This window comes from Martes martes (assembly GCF_963455335.1).
Source record: "Martes martes genome assembly, chromosome: X".
Taxonomy (NCBI): domain Eukaryota; kingdom Metazoa; phylum Chordata; class Mammalia; order Carnivora; family Mustelidae; genus Martes; species Martes martes.
The window spans coordinates 55,163,227-55,180,909 of NC_137897.1; the positions used below are offsets into that span (position 1 = coordinate 55,163,227).

General features: G+C 44.2%; 2 protein-coding genes across 5 annotated transcripts in view; one reads left to right on the plus strand and one right to left on the minus strand.

The window, feature by feature from the left end:
• Positions 1-5,198: 5,198 nt before the first annotated feature.
• PDZD11 (PDZ domain containing 11) lies at positions 5,199-8,498 on the minus strand. 4 transcript variants are annotated; one of them, XM_080795065.1, is made up of 8 exons: positions 8,383-8,477; positions 7,736-7,835; positions 7,205-7,288; positions 6,704-6,760; positions 6,313-6,411; positions 6,020-6,080; positions 5,770-5,852; positions 5,199-5,610 (listed from the first exon to the last, which is right to left on the minus strand). In XM_080795065.1, exons 2-7 carry the CDS (start codon positions 7,820-7,822, stop codon positions 5,818-5,820), a joined length of 423 nt encoding a protein of 140 aa, XP_080651191.1. In that variant the 5' UTR covers positions 7,823-7,835; positions 8,383-8,477; the 3' UTR covers positions 5,199-5,610; positions 5,770-5,817. The 4 variants fall into 4 exon arrangements, with proteins under 4 accessions (XP_080651191.1, XP_080651189.1, XP_080651192.1 ...); XM_080795063.1 differs by having other exon boundaries at positions 8,350-8,421; XM_080795066.1 differs by lacking the exon at positions 8,383-8,477 and adding an exon at positions 8,049-8,073.
• The window catches only part of KIF4A (kinesin family member 4A), a 118,484-nt gene continuing 109,227 nt past the window's right edge, over positions 8,427-17,683 (plus strand). Inside the window, exons 1-6 of the mRNA XM_080795062.1 lie at positions 8,427-8,625; positions 8,961-9,101; positions 9,212-9,326; positions 12,647-12,837; positions 14,202-14,294; positions 17,437-17,603. Coding sequence (XP_080651188.1) covers positions 8,982-9,101; positions 9,212-9,326; positions 12,647-12,837; positions 14,202-14,294; positions 17,437-17,603 — 686 coding nt within the window. The 5' untranslated portion in view covers positions 8,427-8,625; positions 8,961-8,981. The remainder of the gene's footprint in view (positions 8,626-8,960; positions 9,102-9,211; positions 9,327-12,646; positions 12,838-14,201; positions 14,295-17,436; positions 17,604-17,683) is intronic.

The window sequence follows — 17,683 nt, forward strand, 5'->3', positions numbered from 1 at the left end:
TTTTCCCAGCACCATTTATTGAAGAGACTGTCTTTTTTCCACTGGATATTTTTTCCTGTTTTGTCAAAGATTATTTGACCATAGAGTTGAGGGTCCATATCTGGGCTCTCTACTCTGTTCCACTGGTCCATGTGTCTGTTTTTATGCCAGTACCATGCTGTCTTGGTGATCACAGCTTTGTAGTAAAGCTTGAAATCAGGTAACGTGATGCCACCAGTTTTATTTTTGTTTTTCAACATTTCCTTAGCAATTCGGGGTCTCTTCTGATTCCATACAAATTTTAGTATTATTTGCCACACTAATCCAAAAGAAAAGAGAGAAAGCCCAAATTAATAAAATTATGAATGAAAAGGGAGAGATCACAACTAACACCAAGGAAGTAGAAACAATCATCAGAAGCTATTATCAACAGTTATATGCCAATAAGCTAAGCAACCTAGATGAAATGGATGCATTCCTGGAAAACTATAAACTCCCAAAATTGAACCAGGAAGAAATTGACAACCTGAATAGACCGATATCTAGTAACGAGATTGAAGCAGTGATCAAAAACCTCCCCTTCCCCCTTCATGTCACTGCCGAGATCTCCTGCGGATTACCCGCAGCTCCAGGCAGGGCCTGAGGGGGCATGGCCGTGCCCCCAACCCTAAGTCCGTGTGCAAGGTGATGAGCAGATGGACAGAGAGCACACCACCCACCTGCTGCCATGTACAGCCTCACACGCAGGGCCCATGGCAAACCAGAGGCTTCTGGAAACCACTGAGCCGACCCCTGCACAAGCCCAAACTCATGTGCCTGGGGGAGCAGAGCAAGGAGAAGGGGGGTATCTGGGTGGGGCTTTGGAGATAGGGAGGTGTGACTGGGATGGAAGAGTGTCAGGGGCGGGATCAATTTCCTCCTCCTCACTCGGGGTGATGGTTGGCCCACTTACCCACCTCACAGTGGGGAAGATACCGCTCCTCACCAGCTTCCTGTACTACACCTTCAACTGCGCCTGCCAGGTGAGCCCACCAGCAAGACATCACACAGGACATTTTGCCCCCTCCTCAGCCAACCCCCCCCCCAGGGATTTGTCTCAAAGTTATCTATTGTAAGCATTGAGAAGTTGAGCCAGGACAACTTTCTCAAGGGCCATTCCCCACTTCTGGTTCTAAGACTGCCTGGTATTGGAAGGAGAGGAGGGGTGAGGAGTACCCGACCCCGGTTTGCAGGCAGTCATTGGACTGGACTTCCTAAGATCATGTGCTTGGGAGGACCAGATGTTGAGTGTTCACTCTCATATCAGTAACTCTATACCTTGGCCACTTAGGCCTATTCATTAATGGTTATGATTATCTGTGGATAATCTTAGGCCTATTCATTAATGGTTATGATTATCTGTGGATAAAGCAGGGGGAAAAATATGGAACCTCCCCAAATGACCAAACCCTGCTTTGTTTCTCGTTTTCTCTGCCTCCGTCTGGTCTCCCCCTGTAACACAGAGTCCAACAGGCTTTGAATCCTTAAGTTGGCTGCTCCATGGGGTCTTCCTTAATCAAGACAGTATACTGTGATTGGATCTGTCCTAGGAAGGTAGGCCACTTGGTTTGTGGCCGTAGCAGCCACTTTTCAAGGACACAGTTTCCTTGATTCTTTTTGGTTCGCCTTTTAAGTTTTAACCTTAAGAAGGCACGTTTCTTTCCCTTCTGAGCATTTTTTTTAAAGTTTTTATTTACTTGTCAGAGCACAAGCAAGGGGAGCAGCAGACAGAGGGAGAAGCAGGCTCCCTGCCGAGCAAGGAGCCCAATGCGGGTCTCGATTCCATGACCCTGGGATCAAGACCTGAGTCGAACGCAGCCGCTTAACCAACCAAGCCACCTACGCATCCCTCTAAACATTTGCTTATGCAGGTTCAGCTGCAGCTATGGGACACAGCTGGCCAGGAGAGCTTTTGCAGCCTAAATTTCTAGCTACACACGATTCAACTACTGTAGTGGCTGGTCTAGGACACCACAAGTGTGTGTTACGCCATGTTTTATTTGAAAAAGGGACTGAGGAAAACAATAGGGAAGTTGGTAAGACTAGCAGAGAAGAAGGACAGGTACATTATTCTCTCTAAACCTCTACTAAGTGTTTCAACTCTCCGCAACACATTCTCTCACAGACATCGTTTTCAAGGAGTCACATAAGTGGGTAGATGTAGGAGCAGAAAGAGGTGATGATATCATCATCGTGTAAGTGGGTAACAACACTGATCTGAACAACAAAAGGTAAGGAAGAACTACGACTTCTGGCACACCTAGAGTTCAATTCCTATGGCGAGGGTCTACTGTGCTGTGTTTACATGGGAGAAGTTTACCAGTTTCGGGAACAGAAAGGTGATGGGTTCAAGGCTTCTATGGTTCATATCCTGGGGAGGCATCATTAGACTTCAGAAGGATCCGTCCCTATTCACTTTGAGTTACCATTTACCACTATCTGGTGCCTTGTATCATTTCTCATTTGTCCAAACAAGTCTCTGCAGATGACAGGGAAGAAATACCCAGAGACCTCAGTGTGATGTTTGAAACCAGTGCCCAAACTGGTTAGAATGTGAAATATGTAATGCCCATTTCCCTTTGTACTTCTGTTGTACTCTTGTCTCTAACTACCTCTCACTGCTTACTCTTTTGGATAACCTTGGCTTTTCCTATCTTGGGGTGGGTACAAGGTTCATTTCCCCATCATGCAGCACAAAGGCCCAGAATCTCTGAACCTGGCCTTTTGCACAAGTGCACGCACGCGTGCGCACACACAATTATTCCAGCACATGGCTTCCACTCTGCCATCCAGAATTCATTCCCACTGAAGAGGGTTATCTTTTCTCCCAGCTTTGCTGGGCTAGGGAGTGTAATGCAGAGAAGGCAGACTTCCTTTTGCTGATTTGATGGCCAGGGCTGACTGCTATTTTAGGGAAAATGGGACTAACCTCAGCCAACAACAGCTCCCTGGTCTTCCTTCAGGCAAAAGAGATAAGATCAGAATTCTTCAGTTTCCTAGAAGCTGCCCCCCTGGTAGCTGAGATTTAACCCCAGCTACATCCCTCTTACCTTAATACACACTACAGTGGTGGAAATTCAACTGGAGCCTTCCGTAGAGTCAGGCATCAAAAGACATTGTTCCTGTTGATAACTTAGTCTCTGTATAATCTGATGACTTTATTGCATTTGGGCTTCCCAGTAATCCATCTCCCCCACCCTCAGATTTAAGATTTAAATACTTGGCTACTGGGGCGCCTGGGTGGCTCAGTCGGTGAAGTGTCACAGCCTTCCACTCGGGTCATGGTCCTGGGGTCCTGGGATCGAGCCCTACATCAGGGTCTCTGCTCAGTGTGTGTGGGGGGGTGGGGTTCCTGCCTTTCCCTTGGCCTCTACTCCTCCTCCCTGCTTGTGTTCTCTCACTTTCAAATAAATAAATAATATTTAAAAATAAATACATACATACTTGGGTACTTACCAAGCTTTCATACAATTCCTGAGCTTAGGAGTTAAAATAGAACCCCCGAGGGGCACCCGGCTGGCTCAGTCAGTGGACCACGTGGCTCTTAACATCAGGGTCACTGAGTTCCAGCCCCACGATGGGTGTGGAGCATACTTAAAATAAAAATTTTTAGGGGCACCTGGGTAGCTCGGTTAAGTGTCTGCCTTCAGTTCAGGTCATGATCCCAGGGTCCTGGGATCAAGCCCTACATTGGGTTCCCTGCTCAGCGGGAAGCCTTCTTCTCCCTCTCCCACTCCCCCTGATTGTGTTCCCTCTCTCGCTGCGTCTGTCAAATGGATTAAAACTTTAAAAAAATTTTTTTTAAAACATAACCCCTGAAAATGCTATTGTTCTTTCTCAACTGCATCTCACAGCTGTGGGGGGTGGAAAGTTCTTGCAGGGCCCAGGAATCCCACCTTACCTTCTCTTGACTGTTTAAAAGCCATCTCTAGGGGATGCAGTCCTATGGCAGCTGGGATACCTCAAAGGCAGTTAGAGTTCATTACCCGTGGTTTCTTATCTACACCCGATAAACCACTGGTCCTTGGGCCTCAGCCTGTTATCGTTCGTCTTCTCCATGCTATGCCTGGACCGTTACAATGCAATTGCATCCTGCCCATTCCAGGTACCTCCAAGGGAGAACAAATTTAGCGCAGGAGGCTTTTTGCCTCTCAGGCCCATGGCACCTAGCTGGGACTTTTTACCATGTCTACCACAGTTCTTAGAAGAGTTGTTTTTAAACCTGTTAAGGCAGGCAGAGTACTTGACCTCGACATTCTGCCCACTCAGCCAACAGGCCTTTGGGCAAGTCTCAGCCTCCAGTTTTTCAGATGGCCACTAGGGGGCAGCACAGCAAGCAGGAGGAGGAGCCTAATTTCCCAAGGAATCGGAGACTGCCTCCAACTCCACTCCCAAGGACATTGCTACCTGCCAGTAGCGCGTAGTAAAGCTGAGATGGGATTTATAGACAGCCAGAACTGTTTAGCCATATACTGTTTAGAACGGCTTCCCACATTTGAAGACCTTTTTAAAAATTCAGATTGCCAGGTTCCACCCCAGAACAACAGAATCACTCTCCAGGGCCAGGGCGTGGAAATACACATTTAAGCTTCCTAGGATTCTTTCACGGCAAAGTGGGGACTTTCATCATGGGGGGACTTCACCCCATACCTTATTAGAAACCTTTCTGTTCTGAATGGGTATTTTAAAGATGCCAATGGAAATGGCATAAAGTGTGGCCTGGAATCGCTAACAATGAACTGGTAACGAAGACGGTGGCAGGTTATGTGGGTGTTGGAGTGGAGAAAAGGAGGGAAGTCAAAAGTACCACTCAGCCTACAAGCTGGAAATTGGGAACCAATTTCCTACTGCTGTCCCTGAAAGGAATGCCTCTAAGCCTCTCCCTTCGTTTGTGTTCCAGATCAAAGATCCTGGGGAAGAAGACAACTACCTTAATACCACGTCCCTGCAAAGAAAACCCCAAAGTTCATGAGGGAAGGGGCACTGTTTCTTCCAGTACTCACCTCACCCTATACCATTCCTCAGTTACACTGAAGGGAAGGTTCCTGCACCTTCCTGATGGACTGGCCAGATACAGTTGTGCTGGTACTTCCCACTGGCTCCTCTCCTTGGAAGAGCTTTTATTTTTGCCTCAATAGCATTTAAAACCCAGTCAGTATCATCCAAAAGTCACACCAACATTTCCTCAGCATTGCCTTTTACTTTGGAGGGCGGGAGGGCAGGGGAGAGAAGAGGATAGGAGGAGGGAGATGGGGAAAAACAATCCCAGGGAGTCTCTGGAGGGTCTGAGACAGGTAGTACAACAATGGGATGAGAAGGCAGGCCCCCAGGATTCTTTTTGCTACTGATTTCTAGACTCTGATGAAAATGAGAGGGCAAATGTGTAGTTGGTTAGCACGCAGTAGTCAATAAACATCAGTTGCCTCAAGATTCTTTCTTCTATTGATTTCTACACTCCAGTGAACACGGTATGACATGTGCAGTTGTCTAGCACGTGGTCCCCAATAAATGTCAGTTGCCTTTTCTAGCCGGGCTCTCCACAGGCTATATCTAGAGATCTCCATTCTTCCAGTTTCAGGGAATGAAGCCCACCTACAGAATGAGGGAACAAGAAGTACAGAAGAGTCTGGGTAATGCAGTTGGCTAGATGGCTTGGTGGCGGGGCCTCACCGTGTCCCCAGCCTCCCCACTCCGCTCTGCCAGGGTGGGGCTGAGAGTAGAGTTTCCCAAGAGGCTTCCCTGAGGCCTAACCAGCTTGTCCTAGAAGATTCCATGTGGAGGGCTATGGGCTGCAACTCTCTAGTGTACAGTCCTCTCTTTCTGACGATGATAATCTGGGGAAAAGGAGAAAAGAAAAGGAAGACAAGAACGGGTTACTTTCAGGCCTGCGCTCCCAGTTCCCTATCCCCAGCTTGGTGGCAGCAGGGGCTTTAGTAATCTGTATTTAAAGAGTTCCTACCCAGGGCCCTCCCAGGTAAACGAAAAAGCGAGTGGCACTTACTGTAGGGAAAGAAGCGGACACGCATGCTGATCTCACGGGCTGTCTTCAGGATCTCAACAGCCTGGAAGGAACACAGCAGCTTGTACAAACGAAGATACGATCCAGGACAGTACCATAACAAGAGGAAAATCATTTGCTACTCCAACCTTCCGGGTCACTACTAGCTGCTTCTTCCTAATGGACTTCCTCATTGGAGACTCCTTCTTATCAAGTTAGAGACTAGGCTAATCCTGTCCAACCTTTCCTACCAGGGATGACTTCTCACTTCACCAAAGCCCAGATGCTGTGCTCACCTTGCTGTGTTCAATGTCTTGGAAATCCACATCATTCACAGCTAGGACTTGGTCCCCTTCCTGAAGTCCTGCCCGATGTGCATCCGAGTCGGGAATAACCTGTTGGCAAGGAGAGAATACATGAGATTGAGGTGAGAGAATTTCATAAGGCTGTAAGTGAAATTAAGTGCTATTCAAACGTAAGGTGCTAGCGTGCATGTGTGTGAGACAATGTAAGGAAACAGATGGTTTGCCAGGTGAGAAGTTTTACATGGGAAAGGGTGTCCCCATGATGCCCCTTCTGTAGGTCTACTGTATCATTTTCTTCCAAGGCCTTTGACACTAGGGTTCTGCAATCTGGTAATTTAACAAAGGGAATGAGCAATCCATATTGCCTACCAGGCCCACATACCTTGGAGATAAAGATTCCTAGCTGGGAGGCCTTTCCTCCTCGGATATTAAATCCCAACTGTAAGACAAGAGCTCAGATCAATATAGGCCATGCACATAAGAACATCTAATAGCATCACTGTATGCCAGCCTGGCTTACGTGTTCCTCAGAGAGGAGTCAGAAATTATGGAAGTGGTATCTCAGATTTTCTGCCCATTAAAGTTTCCTTACCTTCCTACCTGCTTTCCCATCCATCCCCTCAACCACTGTCAACTTCTGGGCCTGGTACAGACAAAGCTAGCCTGGAATAAGACACAATTGTTCCAGGGCACCTGGGTGACTCAGTCGGTTAAGCATCTGCCTTTGGCTCAGGTCATGATCTCAGGGTCCTCAGCAGGGAGTCTGTTTCTCCCTCTCCCTCTGCACTCCCCCGACCTGTGCATGTGCTCTCTCTCTCTCTCTCAAATAAATAAATAAAATCTAAAAAAAAAAAAAAAAGACACAATTGTTCCATAGGCTCACCTGAGCTCCAGGGGGCTTCTTCAGTGTGACGATTCGGGGCAGAAACTGGGTCAACTCATTGTTGTAGTCTGGGTGATACACCCTCTGCAAGACACAGCAACCCCAGAAATCTGACTACCAGCCTTAGATTTTATACACACCTTCATCTGGACTAAAAATGTATCACCATGAAGTCAGGAAAAGGTGCGGCCATGAACTTAGTTATAAGCAGAACAGCTAACACTACCCAAATGGGGAGGTGGATAGCAGTGGGAAATGTAAGCAGCCCAGTAGCTCCCCCACCTCTTTATCTTGAGAGAATAGAAACTAGGGCTCTGAATTTCCAGAATTCTCTGTTGTGAATGGACTCTGGCAAGAGGATACCATCAGAAGCTCCCAATGGGCCCAGTTGTTCAGAATCCAACTTCTGGGTCCCCTGGCTACAACAAAGGCTAGAATTCACCCTCTACTGAGATTTCTAACCCTGCCATTCTACCTTTCATATACCATCTCATGCCCACAGGGATGAATCCCCTCCTCAAGCATTCCCACCTCATGAGGCGGAATCCATGCTGGGGGATTCTCATAGGCAGGCAGAAAAACCACGGGGTAGTCATCATAAGGAATTCGGCTGTCCATCTCCAGCAAGGCCCTGGAATGGAAGCAAGGGTGAATCAAAGCTGACAAAAAAACGGTTCAAAAGGGTCTGCAGTCCAGCAAGTTTCAAAAAACAACTCCACTCCACCCCAAGGGTGTCAGTCTATGGGCTCAGCCCACTTCCTGGTGACAGAGACTGAGAGAGAGAAAGAAGAAAAAAGACGGAAGAAAACAATTAACTTTGCTGAACATCTGGATGCCAAGCAACCTGTTAGTTACTCCATAGAGATGACCTCCTTTCTCACAACAATCCTGAAAAATAGATGTTACCGTATTCATTCCAGAGAAGGGGAAATCAGGAGCGTCTAATTTTCGAAGTCCAAAGGAGGGCTGCCTCCAACTATCCATAGGGACTCGGCACCGCCCCACATCCCGTAGTCGTAATCAGTAATGGTGGGGGTCCCCAAAACGACCCCTCCTCCACCGCCAGCCATCCTCCAGGTCCCCGCCCCGCATTCCGCTGGAGTCCCGCGCATAAGCCGCGGTACACGCCAGACCACCTCACCTACCCGCAAGCCTCAAGAACCCCAGGAGCCGCTCACCGCAGATCCAGTGTGGAAACCGGAAGCGGATGCTCCGGTGGGTCGGAAGGGGCGGGTTCAGGGTGCGGCGCGCAGGTCCTCCCCTTCCCAACGCGTCTTCCTGCGCGCGCCGACGTGCGTGCTCGTCCCGCAATCTGTCTGCGCTCCGATTGGCTGGCGCCTCAGAGACTGATTTGAAACTTGGCGGTTAAAGCTCCGGTCGGGACAGGGCGGCGGGAGACCAGGAAAGGGACGTTTAGTTTGGTGAGTTAAGGGGGCACACCTTAGCTCAGGATCTGCCTTTCCCGGTACGCTGGGGCTTAGGTTCTTTGTCGACATCTCCGCTGGGGGCTTTCCTTTTCATTTCAGACTTCACTTCTCTCTCTCCAGAGCGTGGGGCTGACGGGCTGTCCGGTCGTGGCCAAGTCTGAGGGTCAGTGACTCTCCGCAGGCAGCGATCCCGCTGGGGATGGGGAGGCTGCCACCGCTACTGCCGAGTTCCGTAACCCATCCCACCCTTCAAGGCGGGCGGGAACTCCCACCCCTCCCGACCCATCAAGATTCATCAGCAAGTATCTTTTCTTTTCCCCCCTGTGCAGAGACGGTGCTGCGGTAGGATCATGAAGGAAGAGGTGAAGGGAATTCCTGTAAGAGTGGCACTGCGATGTCGCCCTCTGGTCCCCAAAGAGATTAGTGAGGGCTGCCAGATGTGCCTTTCCTTCGTACCCGGGGAACCTCAGGTGCGTAGGAAGAGTCCTGGGCCTGCCTCTGAACAGCTGGGGCCAAATGGCAGTGAGGGGCGTGGTCTCGCCTTGCATTTTTCTTACTCCTTGTCCCTTGCCTTCTTTAGGTGGTGGTTGGTACTGACAAATCCTTTACCTACGATTTTGTGTTTGACCCGTCTACGGAACAGGAAGAAGTCTTCAATACAGCGGTAGCACCACTCATAAAAGGCATATTTAAAGGTGAGGCTATTTGATTCTTCCACCGGTTCTCGAGCATATTTTTGTGTCAGCCATGGTACATGAGTGCTGCAAATAGAGGAATGGATGAAACGTGAGTCCTGCCTTCAAAAAGCCCACAGCCTAGTAACCAACTCAGTATCATTTGTGAAAGTCTGTACCCTTGGTGCTAGTTTTCTACTGTATTTGCTTTCTGTGGTTCTGCCCATCTTTGACTTGTATATATATTTTTGTTTGTCCTGGAACTTCATTAGATTCTAAGCTCTTTCATGGGTGCTGAAGATGATCATTTGCCGACCTACTTAAGGCCCAGGTACTCTGAAGCCTGTTGAGGATTCAAAGAAAAATTATATAGCTTTCAGGCCCTGGAAGAGTTCAAAGTCCAAGAGTGGGAGTGGAAGTAGATGACTACATACGTAATTTTAAATACATAAAACATTTTAACCTTTTTGCACTTATCTTTAAGAAAAAATATTTTAAGAATTAAAAATACACAATAAAATCAGTGCTGCTGTAGAAGTAGCACTGCTTTCAAAGTGTTATGAAAACCAAAAGGATGGCACTAACTCTGTGTGGGAGATTAGGGGTGAATTTAACAGCACAGGGAATCTTTGAGAGAGATCTTGCATGATGAATGGAATTCTTTTAGGTGAAGAAGGCTGTTTCCTAAAGTGCCTGAGTCCTCTGACCAGTTAATAATCTTTATTGAAGAAACTAAGACTTTAGTGTTGTTGAAGACCACAGCATGAAAGCAGGGTTCTAAAGAAGGGAGCAGTGCCTGAGGGGTGTTTAATTACTATTATTCCAGTACAGAGGTTATTCAGGATTCAAAGCAGAGGTCTATGTAAAAGAAGTAAAACCACTTCACACCAGTCCCTTAAAGATGAAAGGCACATTTGTACATCATGTAGTCTTACTTTGTATCCAAAGAAAAATGCTTTCCAGAAATTTCTCTAAGTGAACTTCTAGTGTCCATTTAAATTTTATTTCTGATACAGAACTCACTGACTCACAAGGTGGTCCCATTGTTTGGATTTTGGACAACTCCAATTGCACTAGATTATATTGAGATGAAATTTGCTTCCCTATAATTTCGGCCCATGATGTTAGCTCATCCCTCTAGGCAAATTTACATATTTTTTCCACTTCTTTAAATGATGATGTGGCTCAGAGGACACTGAACACTTCGCTTCACATTTTTAAAATATTAAAGCAATAATGTCAAACTTAGAGAAATGTTGCAAGAACAGCATAAAGAACTTTTTTTTTCCTGAATCATTTGAGATGAAGTGTTGACCTGATGCCCCCTAAATACTTCAGTGTATATTTGCTACAATCAAGGGCTTCCTCCTACATAACTACAATGTAAGCATCAAAATGATGAAATTAGCATTGCTGCATTACTACCATCTAGTCCTCAGACTTCATTCAGGTTTCAGGTTTCACCAGTTGTCCCAATAATGTCCTTTAGAGTAAAAGGATCTCGTTCAAAAGCACTTGTATTTAGTTGTACTGTCTCTATCTAGTCTCTTTCATTCTAAAGTTTTTTCAGTCTCTCTCTCTTTATTTTTTTTCTAATTTTGTGGTCCTGATTCTTGAAGATCACAGGCCAGTTGTTTTGTAAACTGTTTACCATTTTTGGTCTGTCTGATGTTTATTAATGACTGAATTCAGGTTGTATGTCTCTAGCAGGAATATCACAGAAGTGGTGCTGTGTTCTTCCCATTGAATCCTGTCTGGTAGCACATGATGATTTGTTTCATTACTGCTGATGTTCATTTTTTTTTATGATGTTCATTTTGATTATTCGATTATGGTGTTATCTGCCAGGCTTCTCCATTATAAAGTTAATCTTTTTCCTATTTACACATTTAGAAGACAATTATGTGAAATAAGTCAATCGGAGAAAGACAGCTATCATATGATCTCCCTGATAGGAGGAAGTGGAGATGCAACGTGGGGGATTTTGGGGGTAGGAAAAGAATAAATGAAACAAGATTGGACTGGGAGGGAGACAAACCATAAGAGACTCTTAATCTCACAAATAAACTGAGGGTTGCCGGGGGAAGGGGGTAGGGAGAGGGTGGTGGGGTTATGGACATTGGGGAGGGTATGTGCTATGGTGAGTGCTGTGAAGTGTGTAAACGTGGAGATTCACAGACCTGTACCCCTGGGGCTAATAATACATTATATGTTTATTTAAAAAATAAAAAAAATTTTAAAAAGAAGACAATTATGTGATTCTGCTCAAGTTTCTTATAATAAACCACAGCTCTTTCCTTTAGCTGTTCTGGAAACAGTATGGTTTCCACACCCTTCATTATCTGGTCATCTTCCTCAGAATCTTGCTTCATAGCTCAATAAGAGCACTATAGTTCTATAATTTTATCTTAACTTGGGAATCTGTGAGAATTAAATTATAGTCTTTAGAGGCAATATAAAATAGATAGTGATGCCAATATATATGTTTGGTTAACATTGCTCTCAGTTGCAAATACGAAGCCAATATTTTTCAGTCAGCTCAACTTCATCATCCTGTACTCTGAATTCCCAATACCAGAGAGCCCTGAATATTTTGGGAAAAGTACTACAACTTGGTTTCCCCAGTTATTACTATATATACATATCTGTGGTATTGTAGAACATTGTAGAATGTTATTCTTTTGTCCCATGGTCATGCCAGGTGATACTAGCTATTTATTACAGTGAAAATCTTAATGGAACATCTTATGATCTTTCAGAATATCAAGGAAGGTCTTCATTTAGACAAACAAGTTCTTTTAAAAAGGAAAAAAAAAAGGCCAAGGAGCCTGATATATATGGTCCAGATGCAGTCTGAGAGTTTAGATAAGGAGTGGATGCTTTCATTGATTATAAAAATCAACTTTGGTGACTTTTAAGATGAAGACTGGTCATCAAAAACACATACATTGGAATCCCTTATATTTATGAACCTTCTAAGACTTTCATTTAGTTCCCATAATTTAACATGGCTAAAAGTAGAATTGGAAAGCTCTGAATGGCTTCTTGGCAGTGAGTCGGCCACCTTCATTATCTCAGTCATACCTTTCGACTTCTTAGCTTTTAAGGGCAATGAAGAGGGGCACACATTCTGGGGCTGGTATTTTTCTCCTTTGCTGGCTTGGAGTAATGCAAAATCCTGGCACGCATATAAGTTTTCTCTGTGTCTGCTATTCCGAAGAGACCCCTGTCTCAAGGGAGCAGTCTCAATTTTGTTGCAAGTAATTGCTGAAGGAAAGGGTATTTGTTGATTGGATGAAAATATTTGAGCATTACTATGCTTATGACTTCTATTTTGCCAGGATACAATGCAACCGTCCTGGCCTACGGGCAGACTGGCTCTGGAAAAACCTATTCAATGGGAGGTGCATATACTGCAGAGCAAGAGAATGAACCAACAGTTGGGGTCATCCCAAGGGTAATACAATTGCTCTTCAAAGAAATTGATAAAAGGAGTGACATCGAATTTACTCTGAAAGTGTCGTACTTGGAGGTAAATGATTTATCTTTAATTATACTCAATTCAAATATATCTTCGGGTAGAAAAAAATCCAAATCAAGTTTTTTCCTGGCATGACTAAAATTAGTAAATTGCATTTTTAGTAAAGTACATTTTAATAAATTGATAGAGAAAATTTACTGGCTCAGTTGGAGCTGGCTCCCGCCCAGTTCTTTTTTTGTCAGAATAGTCTGTTTAATCTGATTGTTAGAGGAATTGGCATTGCCGCATAAAAAGATGATAGGAGTTCTTTAATTCCAATTTGGCCTCTGCTGCTGATTCCCTATAGAGTCTGCAGAAAAAGATTTGATTTCCCTTTACTGTTTTGAGGCCTAAGTGATAATGCTTCTACTTCATGAAGAATGTTAGAGAAAATGGGTGAAGTATTGAGCTGTGTGATAGAATGTGTTTGTTCAACAGATGTTACTGAATACCTACTGTGTTACAGGGCCTGTTCTAGGTACTTGGGATGTATCTGTGAACAAAACATAAAAATCCCTACCCTTGTGGGGTTTTCATTCTAGTGAATATCACTATACAACTGGATTGGCCAGTTACATCTAACTTCGTGACCTCAGACACATGTTCAGGAAATTTATGGTTTTGGGGAAACTAGCTAGTTGGTTCCATAGCAGTGATATCTTTGACAAGCAATGATTAAACTTACATAATATAAGCATGAAATTATATATTGTATGTGAATACTTCATCCTGGAGTTGAATCTTAATACATTAATGGGTATTGGAGATGTAGAGTTGGAAGACTGGGAGTTAAACATCATTTAGATTTAGCCTTCTTGAATCTCTTGATTAACCCAGTTGTGGTCAGGTAATCAAATGTAAAAATTACTGAAGAACCTCGTATGTTAAATTGCAGCAACAACAATAATAGCAAACAAATGTGGTGCTTGCTATGTACTAAACACTGTTGTAAATGCTGAAAGTTCTGGTTGTTGAAATATTGGCCGCCACTTCTCCTGTGTGCTTCCCATTTCACCTTCCACTAAGGACCTGTTACTTAAACGTTGTAGCAAAATCAGGGAAGGTGATGATGTTATGGTACTGTCAAAGAACTGAATTTGGGCATTTGTGTAATTTTTCACTGTGTCTGCTGTTCCCAAGAAACTGTCTTGAGAGAGCAGTCTCAGTTTTGTTACGATGAATATGTGTATTCATTCTTGTATCAAAAAGTTACATGTGAGATTAAAGGCCTTTTCTTAACTATGAAAATAATATGTTGTAAAAATTTTTTAATACAGAAAGTCACAAAGAATTTTAAAAATCACCTATGATCCCACCACCCTCAGATTACCACTGTTAACATCTTGTTTTTACCACTTTATTTTTAACAATACCAGATTTACAACGAAGAAATCTTGGATCTTCTCTGCCCGTCTCGTGAGAAAGCCTCTCAAATAAATATACGAGAGGATCCCAAAGAAGGCATAAAGGTGTGTTTGTCCCTCATTTGTTGTTACTGAAAAATTTTGGCTACTGCTGAAGTTCACATCCCTTTTATTTGCCACTGTGGTTTTAAACAGCTGCTGACATCTCAGTCTTTGAGATTTTGTGTGATCCTGATTTCCTTTGTTAGTCTAGAATTCCTAGATGGGAGCTTTTGTGGGGAAGGAAGTTTTGTCATCTTCCTGTTACCAACTAAATATTAATTAATTATTTACACAGTTCCAAGCCTGGGCTATTCATTATAATAATCACTAGCCACAAATGGCTATTTTTTTTTTTTTTTTTTTTTTTTTTTTTTTTTTTTTTTTTAGATTTTATTTATTTATTTGTCAGAGAGAGTACACACAAGTAGGCAGAGAGGCAGGCAGAGGCAGCGAGAGAAGCAGGCTCCCCGCTGAGCAAGGAGCCCGATGTGGGACTCGATCCCAGGACCCTGGGATCATGACCCGAGCCGAAGGCAGCGGCTTAACCAACTGAGCCACCCAGGCGTCCCCACAAATGGCTATTTAAACTTAAGTGAACTAAGATATGATGAAATTTAAAATTCAGTCACTTTTTCACACCAGCCCAATATTGTCAAGTGCCCAATAGCTACACATGGCTACTATAGGACAGCACAAATACGGACCATCTCCATGGTCACAGAAAATTCTGTTGGGCCAGCACTATAACAGACATTATGCTAGGCTTTGGGATGATATTTAAAAGGAAGAAATTAAATAATATAAAACATTTTAAATCCATAAGTACCACAGGAAGAAGAGATCACTTACATGAGAGGCTTCTGTCATATGGTTTAGATGCAGGATGAGGAGCTATAGCTGAACAGAAAATTTGAGGGAAGTTTTGGAGTTTTGTATATGGGAGTGGACCAAATCCAGAAACCAGTAATGAAAACAGGCAGAGTTTGGGTCTAGCTCCAGCTCGAGTATTCAGGAAGAGAATCCAAAGCTGGAAGTGGATGGGAGTAGTTTATATAGTTGGGAAAACTTGGTCAAATAGTGTCTTATCTTATTCCCCTTCTGCCCTTCACTGCACAGAAAGATGAAGGTTTAGGGTACAGGTGCATGAGGAGCAGATGTGCTTCTGATTGGTTTTTTTTTTTCCTTCTGGGTTATTAAGACATTAGCCAGGTATTAAAAGCAAGACTTGAAGGATCAGACCTATTTTGAAAGCCTGATAGGGGCACCTGGGTGGCTCAGTTGGTTAGGTATCTGCCTTTGGCTCAGGTCTTGATCCCAGGGTCCTGGGTTCGAGCCCCATGTTGGGCTCTTTGCTCAGTGGTGAGTCTGCTTCTCCCTCCCTCTCTCTCAAGTATAAATAAAATCTTTTTTAAAAAAGCCTGATACACTTGGAATACAGGAAGATGATTTGGATAGTGGGGATAAGAAACCTGGACAAAGTGCATGCTATCACCTGAAAGAATGTTGGTACTGAGCCAGGTCTTGACCCAGTTCCAAGATCTTTTTTTTTTTAAGATTTTATTTATCTATTTGACAGAGAGAGATCACAAGTAGGCAGAGAGGCAGGCAGAGAGAGAGGGAGAAGCAGGCTCCCCGCCAAGCAGAGACCCCGATGCGGGGCTCGATCCCAAGACCCTGAGATCATGACCTGAGCCAAAGGCAGAGGCTTAACCCACTGAGCCACCCAGGCGCCCCCAAGATCTTTTATTATATGTCCCATGCCAAAACAGGAATTAAATCCCAAGCATTCTTTGGGGTACAATTTTCAGTACAAAGTGTGTGCTTTTGATTTAAATTGGGGTGGGTAAGGACAAGTTTGTCAACCACTCTTCAGGTGGGATAGATGGAATATAAGTAGAGAGAAAAGAAGTAAGGGTATTCTTGTAGTAAGGAGTAGCTTAAGCAGAAAAGCAGAAAATACACTCCTTAGGGTGGTAAGACTAGCCCAGTCTGTCTGGATTCGAGGCCCTGGGTTGAGAAGTAACAGGTGTGTTAGGACCAGATTATGTAGCCAGGCTAAAGCTTCATGTGTTTTCTGTAGACAGTATATAACTGAGACAGCTCTGGCTACTTTTACAAGTTTTTACCTTATGCGTATATCTCTCCAACTGTGTTAGCTCCTGGAGGTTAGGAGAGTCTTAAAATCTCCTCAGGTCCTCATTATCTAGCACAGAACTTAGTGATTTGGTGACATTTTCAGTGGCAGGATTTTAGGGAGACTAAACCGAAGTGGCTTGAAAAGAAGACAGACTAGGGTGAGGAAGGCCAGTTGGAGAAACTTTGCCTTATTCTTCAGGCATGAAATAAAAAGTAAGGCTTGAAGGACGAGGCAGGTAGATGTGCAAAGGAAAAGGAAGCAACGGACTCAAAAGAAAAATAGCTAAGAGTGGGAGATAGAGGAGGTCCGGAGAAATGGGAGGAGAGGAAGGTGTATCTGAGGTTTTGAGCATAGAGTAATAGAAGTGGAGAGAGTCGGTGCTGGTGGAAGGAAGATGAGTTTGGTTTATAATTCACTATTTTCCAAGTGTGAGTGGCAGGCAATTAGAAATGAATGACCAGAAATCAGGGCCACAGATGTAGATCTGGGAGCTAGGGAGTAATAAAACAATAGCATATTTGGGCTAGCAGGGGCTTTATTATCATCTAGTTCAATCTCCAGAGGCTCCAAGAGATTTTAACGTGTACAAATTCTCTCAGGTAGATACAGTACCAAGCCTAGGACCCTGTTTTCCCACTGTTTCCCCTAGTGAAAATGTCTAAAACCAGTCAGAGGTATAGGGAGGGGCATAGGGTCACGTGGATAAAGTAGCAAAGAGAAATACCGTATTTGCATTGCCTTTGCTGTTCTTGAGGCCAAAGCTTACCTTCACTTGGGGGTTCCCCAGAAGGCACCTATCCGTTGCTCTATCCTAAAATGTAGAGATCTCTTCTAGCTCCAGTGTTGTCTGGTACCCTTGTTTTGGAAATCCCGAGGGGAGATGAGAGACCATGGTTTACAGTCATCCCAGAGCTGCTGGTTAAAACAGTCCTCATCACCACAACTGTTCTGTTTGCTGAGGTTCTGTTGGAACATCAAAGCATTATTTTTTAATCTGCTGGTCCTTCTATCTCTGGTGAAGTATGTAAAGCAGAATCATAAGGGCATTTTTTTCTTTCTTTGAATTAGATTGTGGGACTCACTGAAAAGACTGTTGTAGTCGCTCTGGATACTGTTTCCTGTTTGGAACAGGGCAACAACTGTAGGACCGTGGCCTCCACAGCGATGAACTCCCAGTCATCCCGATCTCATGCCATCTTCACGATCTCCATAGAGCAAAGAAAGAAGAGTGACAAGTAAGTTGCTGTTCACGGTTTAAAGAGTCAAGACTGTTAACGGTAGTTCTACCAAGTTTGAATAGTAAGTTGTTTCTTAA

Bases quoted from the DNA above. Each gene is read 5' to 3' on its own strand.
- PDZD11 (XM_080795064.1), bottom strand. From the start codon at position 7,822: ATGGACAGCCGAATTCCTTATGATGACTACCCCGTGGTTTTTCTGCCT. The intron at 7,289-7,735 runs GTGGGAATGCTT...TGTGTCTTGCAG, and splicing joins CATGGATTCCGCCTCATGAG to AGGGTGTATCACCCAGACTA. The intron at 6,081-6,312 runs GTGAGCACAGCA...TGTTCCTTCCAG, and splicing joins AAGACATTGAACACAGCAAG to GCTGTTGAGATCCTGAAGAC.